Below are 12293 nucleotides of genomic sequence, written 5' to 3'. Positions count from 1 at the left end.
AATAAAAAAAATTATCGAATTGTACGCTCTATGTATTATTGAGGTTATGAACAGTAAAGTTGCCGTGTGGTTCCCGGCACTATTACAAAAAAGAATAGGACCACTCCATCTCTTTCCCATGGATGTCGTAAAAGGCGACTAAGGGATAGGCTTATAAACTTAGGATTCCTCTTTTAGGCGATGGGCTAGCAACCTGTCACTATCTGAATCTCGGTTCTATCATTAAGCCAAATAGCTGAACGTGGCCATTCAGTCTTTTCAAGACTGTTGGCTCTGTCTACCCCGCAAGGGATATAGACGTGATCATATGTATGTATGTATGTATGTATGAACATTAAAGCAGAGTTAGATTTCAAAATATAATGTTGAACTGAATCCATAACATAATAATATATGTATATAAGCCTAACCCTTAGTCGCCTTTTACAATATCCATGGAAAAGAGATAGAGTGGCCCTTTTCTTATTTTCTTTTTATGCCGAGAACACGGCACTGTGCCGGGAAATACACGGCAACATAATCCAAATAGAAAATAAATGTACTTTCTATTAACTTAAGAAAAATACCTAAACGGTTGACCTATGAGTTTTAAGTTAAACTACTACTAGAATAGGTACTATAAGAGGCACTTAAATTGTTTCTTAACTATTTGGTTTTTAAAATATTTAAGTAGTAATGTGACGTGTTTGTTAGTGTCTATGCCTACATTCATACACAACTGTATATTTCATTAAAAATGAATTAATACTAGAGAAATATGTTTTATTTCACATTCAGAAAAATTGCTGACCGATTTTGATCATATCCTTCATTTCGTTACTTTCTATCAAATTAAGGCATATTTGTTTATTCTTAATCATTAATTTATATTTATTTTAAGTTTGGCACTGTCTCCAAAATGTGAGGGATGACCACATTTGAGCACTTAGAGAATAAATGACGATTAAAATATTATTTTCCTTATTCCAGTTAATTTGTTTGCAGACAAGTTGGCCGACGCCCTAAACACACATAGGCGCATAAAACTCATTTATTATCAGCAATCTTTATTGAAACGGCCCACTACTCTATTTGGGTATCCTAATTGATTGTAAGAAAGTCTTCCTTGAGTTAGTAAACTTAAAAATAATATGGTTTTATTAGGCAAAATTATAAAGCATCCTTTATGAATATACTTACCCTTAAAATATTGTATAAAAATCGGAGATCTGGAATACCTGAAGCCCCATGATGATCCCGGTAAAGGAAAAATAGAAATGACACCTTAACAACAATCGTTACCTAATCCTACGACTTCGTTTGTGTGGCTCACACACAAACGAAGTCGTAGGCATCAACTAGTTAATTATTACACAAAATTGTTTAGCATTCAAAATGCACGTAACACATAAAGAGTGTCCTTGGAACATGCCCGCAGTGGAGCTCGAACCAAGAGTGAAATAGGTATACCTAACGTTTGTACGTCTAAGTTAAAAAAATGTTTTTATGGATAAACTTAGCTTAGTTTTGTAAGCACAAAATGTAACTCATTTAACATAACGTTAAACACAACATTTACTTTTAACGCCTTTTTGATTTTATGAGCACATTTCTATGCAGATGTAACATTTATATACAATGACAAAAAATTGGGGCGCGGCAGAATCTGTATCCACAAACATGAAATAAGTATCTCCTTTTCTAAAAGCCAACGGCACTCTTAGCTGTTCTCTACCAAGCTCCAGTGTTCGTTGGACAACATTGTGACACAACATGAAATAAAATATTGTAAAAAGTTTTTACGGTCCGATGAATACTACTAATAGTACGTAGAATTTCTGCCCTTATCCGCCTTATTTTTGTTTACTTTCTTGTTATTCATTTCGTAAGCATTTCAGTATTTTTATTTTACCATGTTTTTGAAGCTCTCTTCTTTTAAAATGACTAAAAAAATTTTATTGCATCGATGTAGTAGCAAGTTAAAATGTAATAAGGGAGAACTTTTATTTATTTGAAAATACGAATGTAGTAGAATATCTTCCCCGATTGTTAAAAGGTGCGGCTTTTTTGCTACCAATCTGAAAATATGGATTGTGTTACTCTCTCGTTCTTGTTAGTGATGTTATGAACTTGATGAAATCCAATCTCAAGGATGAGAAAAGGGTCCATACGGTTTTAGTTCGAATAAAATGAGTACTTTAGTATTTATAATACAAGTATTTATTACTTATGACTTGAGGTAACATTATGTTCATTTAGATTAGGTAAGAGCCGAAAAACATAAAAAGTGATTTTAACTCATACAAGTAGGTACGTATACCTACTTGCTTAGGGTTGCCTGCAATGCTCAATATTTATACAACGTACCTACTCGTAGTTGTGCTTTAAACGAAGGTTATTCATGAAAATTTTCCAATTTAAAAATAAGATTTTTCTGTTGAAATAAATAAAGACCTAACTATATATTTCTTTATTATGGCAAAATTTCATTGAAATTATATGTACAAGAAATTTCGAAATGAAAGGAAATTACTTTTTCAAAAACGTATTTTTGCAGGAGACTTAACTTTGAAAATTTTAATATAGGTATTGAACAACAATGAACATAGTACCTAGATATATTTTCAGCACCATTATCTATTTGCAAAATGACTTTTAATTTAGGAAGATAAACATTTGTATTAATGATACACAACCCAGCTGTCTACTTGTGTTTACCTATTACAAATTATACAAAGGTTATAAATATTGAAAATTTGTATGAGTTCTGTAGAAAAATTAAAAAAATATTGCATTAAGTACAATAATATCCGTGCTAATCGTATTACGTAGGTATGGTTATAAGACATTCATAAAATTAGTCAAATTGTAGTAAGTACCTACTTGATTTTAGATATATATATTATATATATATATATATATATATATATATATATATATATATATATATATATATATATATATATCGCCATAGTAACTATACTAAATACACTATACTACGAGCACGAATCCAATTTTATTTTTGTCGCAATAAAATTTTCCTTTTTATTTCTAACTTCATTTTATAATTAGGTACAGACTAATATAAACAATTTATGTAGACATGTTTATTTTGAAACTAAATTTAATCACACAATATCACCAAACGCACACGGCACTGGAAACAACTGGCTGTATCATTATATACACGTGCATAATACTGAACACATTACATTTGCCACTTATACCTACTTAATTACTTAAAAAATATTTAAGTGTTTTAAACATGCAAGAATATATAATTATGAACTGGTATACGAGTAGCAATACAAAAATATACTTTTAAAGTGCGAATACAAATATTTTAATCTGCTTATTATATAATTTGTACCAACGTTAAGTTTACGGCTTTTACACTTGGTTTAGATGAATTAAGTATGCATATTAGCGAGAACATATTAATTACGGCCAATAAAATATAAAATAAAATATTGGTCAATAACAATGTAACCTATATTTAAGTTGAATCGTGAAATATAAGTACTTTATACATCGATTCATTTTATAAGTAGGATTCTCCCGCTGCTAAGAAACTTAAGTATACTCTTTATCACATGATCTTATCATTACTATCTAATGGTCTAGTTATATACAATTTTACTTTTGTGATTTCCTTAAAATGATCTAGTAATGGCGATTATATAAAAATAAGTTAGTTAACATTGTAAGTACTAACTAAATAGCACAATTCAAATGATATTAGTAGTATACTTAATGGTTGGGGTTGATGATTTTGCAGTAGTTTTGGAAATAAATAGAAAGTAGAGTTACTAATCAACAACTCGGCATTAGACCTTATTACAATTATACGAAAGTAAAATTATTATTTTGGAGTATCCAGTATTTGATTCTAAAGATACAAATTTGTAATGAAAGGCTTAGTTAGATTCTTTACGTATGCCAAATATCTGTGATGATTTCTGTAGAAGTAACTAAAAGAAATGTGAATGTACACCTATAATGGACGGCTACAGTTAACATTCAAATATGGATGATGACAGACTTGCATTTCAGTTAAAACTAGACTTACGCAAGAAAGGTAACAATTAATATATAGTGCATTAATTTTCACTAAGTATGTCATAGTCGATGTTTCCAGCATAACCAGCGAGTGTTACTCTCGCATATAGAGGAAGGACATACCTAGTTTTATTGTACCATTGAAAGAATAGATGGTAAACCAACTCTGAGTGGAGTCCCGCAGCGACAGGGTTAGGAGATCAAGTGCGGTGGTTGGGTTGGACGGTGATGGGTTTGGGGGTGCTGTAGGACGGCGCGACAGCGGTCTGGTCGGGGCTGTCGGGCGGCGGCGCGGGCTCGTCGGCCTCCGCGTCGCGTTCTGCCATTTCCTCCTCGTCGATGATGGAGATGTCTCGAATGGAAGGCCGGTGTGAACGACGCCACCCTGACACGGAATCGTATTAATAACAATGCTTTGATAATTTTGTGTTAGTAACATTGGTCTGCAAAAAGAGAGTGCCACACCAAGCGTGAATCGTGAGTAGTTCTTATTAACGTTTACTTAAAGACAAGGGTTAGATTAAAATATTGTTATCAAAGTATTCTTTTTTTGAGATTCTAATCATAAATTTTCATCATATTGGTATCGGCAGTATTATTCGCATGGTTTATCATAGCCGCTATATCTATTTTTTTAATCAAAGGCAAAATTCAAATTCAAAAATTCAAAAAATTCAAATTCAAAAATATATTTTTATAAAATTCAGAATTCGTGTAACTTTATTGTCAGTGTCTTTATCTTACCCTTCATCTTGCCATTGAGCATCAAATAGAATAAACCATAAGTTTTATCATAATAATCCTTTCGCACCTTTCAAATCACACCATTAGTATGTACAAATGCTAAATTAGACTTATAGTGCTGTTATGTCCTTCGGATAACTTCAAAAAGCAACATGTTTTACAGTAAAAAAGACACAATATTAAATATTTACCTTCTAATACAGGTGGTTTTGATGTCTTGGACAGTAGCCTGGGTCCGGTGAGAGTTATAATAATGGCTCCGATGGGCGCCGTGATCACAATGGACATAATGCACACAGTGACCACAATTTCGGCGTAGCCGACCAGCTTCTCATGTTGTGCGGCATCTAGGCCCACAATTTTCCCGACTTCGTCTAAAGCTACTGGGCCTAAGGCAGCCTGTAAAGTTTGAAAGAAAATATTAAAGTAATTTTTGGAGACATTAAATAATATTAATATGTCAAAGAATTTTGATAGTGGGTTACAAGCAAAGGCAGTAAGAGGTTTATGCTCAGCAGTGGCATGTAGAAAGATAAAAAGTTAGTAAGTAAAAAGTAAAAAAAAAAATCTATATCAATCTGAATAATGCCGTGTGGTTCCCGGCACTATTACAAAAAAGAATAGGACCACTCCATCTCTTTCCCATGGATGTCGTAAAAGGCGACTAAGGGATAGGCTTATAAACTTAGGATTCCTCTTTTAGGCGATGGGCTAGCAACCTGTCACTATTTGAATCTCGGTTCTATCATTAAGCCAAATAGCTGAACGTGGCCATTCAGTCTTTTCAAGACTGTTGGCTCTGTCTACCCCGCAAGGGATATAGACGTGATCATATGTATGTATGTATCTGAATAATCAAAAAAATGTCTTTGTAAGTATTTCAGTGCTTACCTGTACTGTCGCTTTAGCCATCCATGCCAAGCCAACGAAGAGTTTTTCCTTGGTGTTCAAATTACTGCGCACGGCGCAAACACTGGTGAGGAGGGCGCGCAATATTGCGCATACGACCAGAATCCCACTCCCAATCAACACCAACTGTAACGGCAGTTCTGCTATCTGTAAAACGAAAATTAACCATTCCCATGATATCACAACATGATATTGTTAGTAATAGTATAAGTTGACGCTAAGGTTAACAATGCCTGGAAGTCTTTTTTTCATGCAAAATATTATTTTAAGGATTGGTTATTTAGTTGTAAAATTAAATTTGTATCCTTTTATAAACACTTTTAAGGAGAGAAAAACGTACCTATCTATAAGAATATAGGTAATATTTGCTTAGGATAGGATTAATAGAAGAATCACGAGAGGAATAGGTAAAGTGAAAGTTGGACTACTTTGTACATAAATTCTTAATTATAATTTTTGGGGTTGACTGAAAATATAAAGTATGAAAAAGCAGCAAATGTAGGTACTTACAACGACCTGCGCACCAGTCACACCGAACAGCATTGGTTCGAAGAACATCCAAAAGATTTCGAAGGCAGTGGCGACTGGGTTGTCGTCTATTTCCCATCCTTGTTCACTCCAGTTCTTGCAAGCCATGAAGGCAAAGGCAATAACCGCTAGTGGCCCTGTAAATATTAGAAAAAATATTCCAACAAGTTTGTTAGTAGATTTATCATTATAAGAGGCGACATCATGACTAGTTTATAGTCCTACAGAATTATTAATAGTTGTTAGTAGTACATACATACATACATATGGTCACGTCTATATCCCTTGTGGGGTAGACAGAGCCAACAGTCTTGAAAAGACTGAATGGCCACGTTCAGCTACTTGGCTTAAAGATAGAATTGAGATCCAACTAGTGACAGGTTGCTAGCCCATCGCCTAAAAAAGAATCCCAAGTTTGTAAGCCTATCCAAATCAAAATATCTATAAACCGATCCTTTAGTCGCTTTTTACGACATCCATGGGAAAGAGATGGAGTGGTCCTATTCTTTTTTGTATTGGTGCCGGGAGCCACACGGCAAAGTTGTTGTTAGTAGTTACTGTCTTTTATTATATATTTTATATCAGGCCGTTTATTACTTATAACCAATTTAACTAATATTATTCCCTAATTTCTAAAAAAATATTTGTTTAGAAATAAGCGAACAATATTATTTGTTGACATGTGAGTGAAGTGATGATGGACAGAAATGTTCATCTAATAACACCTTTTTGTGATCGTCATCCAAGCCGTAATGAGGAAAATATTTACAATTTTTCATTGTATGCACAGTTTTTATTACAGCCGATGCATTTCCATATAACAAGGCATTGTTCTGGTGAAAGCCTATGCTATGAAAAACAATTATCCGAAGCCGCAAACATTTTAACGCTTGTTAGTATAAACCTTCTAGACTTGAGGTGGAAATGATCCAGTTTGTAAATTCTGCTTAGCTGTTACAGGTACTTGGTGTTTGATGAAACTCTGAAGTTCTTCCTTTAGTAGGTAATTCAATTTATGACAAAATTATGATAAAAGTGAAGTGAAAACCCTGGCTTTGCTAAAACATCTAGATTATTTATTCGATGGCTAATTTAAGAACGTAGCGCTTGTTTTTGTAGTGCAAGTTGTGATTTTGGAAATTACACTTTACAAAATGGGCAAATTTTGAAACTGACATCTCGAGTGCGACTTTAAAACTATCAAATAGATAATTTCAAATTGTGAAATCTGTTTCACATATATTTGATACTTTTTTAATCACAGGTTTAGTACTTGATAAACAGACTCATAAAAGGAATATATGAGAGGAAACGAGAAGAAAAAATTGAAATATGGTTGTACACAATGTGGAGAAACAGAATATACGCAAAACGACTTATAGATTTATAGATTAATCGAGCACTTTTCTTGGTAATGAAAAAGAAATTTAAATACCGATAATCGTCACCATGGTCATAGAGGTCAAACGGTAGTTTCTAAGTAAAAATACTTTACTGACCGTCTTCTACATGGACTTCTGGACAAATGTCAGGAGGGTAATGATTAGTTAACCAATTGTAACTTTTCTTACCGGCACCATCCCAGCCAACCTCTTCAGAGCCCAACACAGAGACCACTCCTCCAGCGAGCAACAATAGTACCCGCAAAGGAACTAGGAAGGCATCATTCCTCTCTGGCACGTACTTCACTAAATATCCACACAGGAAGCCGAACATTATACCGCCCAGAATACTCAAAGGTCCCTGTAATTGGAAATTAACACACCAATAAACCTCAAAGATATCTACAATGGAGGCACAGGTTCAAATCCTTCCTTTCTGTGGTATGTTCAATAGTTTGTGTGATTATCAATGCTTTAATTACATATTTGAAACCTTACAATTTCTACAGCAAAATCCAATTAAATTAGTTTTAATTGGATTTTGCTCCTTTTTTTAAAAATAAAATATTGATTACCTTCACTATATTCATGGTCATCGATGAAGTCGAAAACATGACACCAGACACAATCCCAAAGACAGCAACACTGGCAGCATCGTCTATCCCGGAAACTGCCAATACCAGAGTGGGGATTCCCTTGGAGACACCATAGCCCTTTTCCCGAAGGCGGAATAGGCAGGGAACAATTACAGCAGGAGAAACCGCGGCCACTATGGAGCCCAGCAAGAATGCTGAAATAAATAATAACAAGTTCTATCAGCAAAGTAAAAAATGATTTTCTTTTAATTTACTAATGTGGTAACTCATAATATTCAACTCAATAGACAAGATAGTCTGTAATTGTAGCTCCTAAAATTAACTTGGAAAATAATCAGAAAATTGCAGGATAAAATTTTACCATTTACGATTAAATATACCCCGCTGCTTAGGGCAAACAATTTTTCAAGTTGAGCTTAGCAAAACTCAACTTGAAAAATTGTTTGCCCCAATCACCGTATAAAGATATTAAAAACGTGGTCTAAGCCAAAAAATAAGTATGTTTGTCCCATAAAAGGATGCATATACATAAATGTGTTTATTGATTTCACTACCATATAGGTACAACTTTTGAAAGTAGGAAAGTGGGTCGTTATTAAGTTTAAACTTTCTGAATTATTAATAGGCAATGACCTTGCGAGTAATTGATGTATTAGAAACGTGTCTCATACAATATATTTAGACATGTCATGTATTATCATAAGTTTCAATTTTAACCGCCGACTGAAAAGTTAGGTAGATTTTTATTTGGTGGCTCTGTCGCTTTACTTTTACTATTTTACTTCTCTCTTCTAATATTATAAATGCAAAACCTATGGTTTAACCTTTATTTGTATATGTATAGTAATTACTCTTTCACCCAAAAAATTAATATTAGAAAAATAGATTGAAATTTGTTGAGTGAAGTAAAACAATAATTAAATTTAATTCAAAACATTCTGGACTTACCCCAATCCCATGGTAAGCCTAGGAGCAGGTTACCCATCACAGCACACAAAATACATTCGAAGGTCCATGGAATTAATGCCAACTTAATTACAGTGAAGAAAACTTTTTTCATGGCTGTAGGATCCAAGTCCATTCCTGCTCTCGTTAAAATGATTGTCAAGGCAATTTTTCTGAAATTAAATTAACATTTTATTACGGGCTTATTGATTATCTTATTTATAAATATAATAATTTATGAAAAAGGTTTCGTATTGATTTAAAAAAAGGCCGATGTATTTTTGATATTAATTAAAAAGAGTAAGAATATTTATAGTTACCAATAAACATTGTTTAGATGATAAATTAAGTAAATTATACTCATTTGTGTAATCGGGAAGGATTGTTAGTTTAAACTTAAGTTATTTTTACAAAATTTACTTTACCTTATGTATGAACAGACTTTTTGATACGTTGGATCAAACTCAACAAAACCAATATTTTTCATGACTATTCCGACTATCAGCATTCCTATTAGGGCTGGCAGTGTGGTAAGTTTGACGAGTAGCCAGCCTCCAAAGTACGCGGCGATGGTCAGGACAGCAAACATAAACAGCTGGCCTCCAGGGGCGGCGGTGTCTCCCATGATTATCCATACAGTCAGCCATACAAGAACACCTTGAATATATAAATGTTATTGTCACTTGGCAAGTAACCTATATCTTATAAATATGGGTGAATTTACCCAAACAATTTATCAAAATTAAAAGGTACATTACCGATGAGCAATACTGATACGGTTTGGGCAAAAGTCCTGTAAGACGGGCATAGTGGGTATGGGCATATTTTTTGCCAGTGAGGCGGTTCCCAAGAAGGAATTCCGGATTCTTCTTGATGACACTTCTGACAACAAGCGTACCACCAGGACCTAAAAATAAAGAATTTAGCAAATAAAAAGAAAGACTAGCGCCGTAGCTCATACCATCGTCCACGACTCATCAATAAGTGAAGAAGATTTTGGTGAAAATTTAATGTTAATGCTCTTAATAAATTATTGTGAAGTTATCAAATATTATTGTAGTGGCCAAACAATAAAATTTTCTTTTTTGTCAAAAAGGATAAGGTTGTAGTGAAACTGGATCAAATCACAACTCATGATTACCTTTCGACGTGTTCGCTCTGCTGCGACAAAGCTTTCTTCGAATATATCGAGGATGTCGTTGAATATTTCTTATACCTGCCTTCAATGTGCGCCGGCCGATCTGGGAACAAGCAGACGAGTGTCACATAAAACAAATGTAAGTCAAGTGCGGACAATCGATGAAATTGTCCGTGTGATTCGTCAGCTGTGTCCAACTCGCACCTGCTCATTTCTAAAGCAACCGCCTGGGAAATTGCCGTTATATTGTCAATATAATTTATTCTTGTTCTATTCTCGTTCTTCTTTGAAGAATGAATAAAATTATCTTCACTGGTTACCGTATCGTATTTAATATTTTTTCTTTCTTTTATCTAGTGGTAAGTAAAGTATACCAGATGTTTATGCAAATAGTTAAAATGAGTGAATGGAATAGCTGAACTTGGCATAGTTATCGAGGTAATAATTTCCTGAGAAATATGTTGTCCACATCATCAACGATCCAATCTATAAAAATATGATATGTAAAATGAACCTTACGCTTAATTTGATGAGTTATATTGAAACAAAATAGGCACAGGGTGAAATATGGATGAATTTTTAATATCTTTGGGCGATTCTTATCAGAACAGACGGTGCCCTGGGACGGGCCGGAGTTCATCCGCGCTGGGCATATAACAGCATTAAGTGGTCTCGGACGGGTCACGGTAATACACAATCTATTATGTTTCATATCGGTGCTCCGTTGCCGTCACTTCCACGACCAATCCCGAGGACAGACTGCCCTAATGGGAATCCTCTCTTAAGATTTCAAAAGAATTACCCCATGATGTATCCATTTCTGCCGCCATGGCATTGTGAAGATTGCTCTTACGGCGCGAGGGTCCTTCTGCTGTGCTTGATACCCGTCCATTCCTGGAAACAATATAATATGTATTCCAGTTATTGTGTTCGGAATTTTCCCAAAAATCTCTACTGGAAGGGAATAACCCGTATCAAAATTATGCGCAAATGTGCAAATTATTATTATTATTTTTTTTAATACTTTTATAATAAGTATATTTTTCCATGAAATGTACCAATGAGTTTTTAATCCGCCTGAACTAGTTGCACATTCTAACCTCCAGATCTACTGGACGGATTTTGATGATGCTCTTTTTGTTATGTAGCAAAATAATAAGGCAACAAATAATCTTTTTTAGTGTTAGTCCCGGTTCCGTCGTCGCCTCGGGAGAGAAGACTGACGTTATATCTTATTGACATATGACCACGACTCAAGTTTTACATGAAGAAAATTTTGTCAATTACCAAGTTGGCTCAATTTCAGGCTACTAACAATAAATGTCCGAGTTTCTTTCTTTTTCAGTATTATAGCAACATTACTTAGTACGCATTGAAAGTGGCATTACGTAAGCAAATAACGACTAATCATTACATTTGATACCGTTTAACAAAAATTTAAATTTCCACACGTGTCGCGATTATGTGTTGGTCTTGTACTCAATTACGTTGACTTATTCATAACTTATATTTGTCGTGTTAGTAATATTTTTAAAAACTTTTTAATCATTAAAACGGTTTAATTTTTAACACAATTTGAGGTATGGTGATGTCCTGTCTAAGAACGCAAACAAATTTCCAAATTCGTCACCGTTATCTGTTCGCGGTTTTGTGTGTTGCGCTCGTCTTATTATTATTCTTACATAACTTTGTATTTGTTTTTCTTTTCTATTGCTTCATATAAGCTTCGTATATACTTTAAAAATCGAACGACATAAATTCATCAAAACTCGAGTTAAAACCGGTACATTACGAGACGGGTTTAAAATAACTCGCTTTTTTCCTCTTGAGAAAGTTTATTTTTAATAAAGCTACTTAACGTAGTGGTTGTAATGTTTATCTGTCCGTCCATATATAATGAAAGTCCTGTTAAAAAAACCTGTAAGAAAAACTATGGATGCAGATAATGAGCTGTTAAGGATTTGTGATATAAGACAAATAATACCTATTATATCGATCTATCAAACAGACGTA

At 33.9% G+C, this 12293-nt stretch overlaps 1 protein-coding gene across 3 annotated transcripts in view; it reads right to left on the bottom strand.

The window, feature by feature from the left end:
• Window positions 1–3085: 3085 nt before the first annotated feature.
• The window catches only part of LOC106143138 (sodium/hydrogen exchanger 9B2), a 39182-nt gene continuing 29974 nt past the window's right edge, over window positions 3086–12293 (bottom strand). For all 3 annotated transcript variants that reach the window (XM_013345145.2, XM_013345147.2, XM_060946253.1), the window contains exons 3-13: window positions 11083–11174; window positions 10284–10383; window positions 9901–10049; window positions 9568–9799; window positions 9146–9315; window positions 8177–8391; window positions 7791–7962; window positions 6202–6356; window positions 5674–5838; window positions 4974–5181; window positions 3086–4423 (exon numbers count right to left, since the gene is read on the bottom strand). In XM_013345145.2, coding sequence (XP_013200599.1) covers window positions 4239–4423; window positions 4974–5181; window positions 5674–5838; window positions 6202–6356; window positions 7791–7962; window positions 8177–8391; window positions 9146–9315; window positions 9568–9799; window positions 9901–10049; window positions 10284–10383; window positions 11083–11174 — 1843 coding nt within the window. In that variant the 3' untranslated portion in view covers window positions 3086–4238. The remainder of the gene's footprint in view (window positions 4424–4973; window positions 5182–5673; window positions 5839–6201; window positions 6357–7790; window positions 7963–8176; window positions 8392–9145; window positions 9316–9567; window positions 9800–9900; window positions 10050–10283; window positions 10384–11082; window positions 11175–12293) is intronic.

The sequence above is a fragment of the Amyelois transitella genome, chromosome 2 (genome assembly GCF_032362555.1).
Source record: "Amyelois transitella isolate CPQ chromosome 2, ilAmyTran1.1, whole genome shotgun sequence".
NCBI lineage: Eukaryota > Metazoa > Arthropoda > Insecta > Lepidoptera > Pyralidae > Amyelois > Amyelois transitella.
Note: the sequence above shows the minus strand (reverse complement) of the source record. Positions and strands in the feature narration are given on the sequence as shown.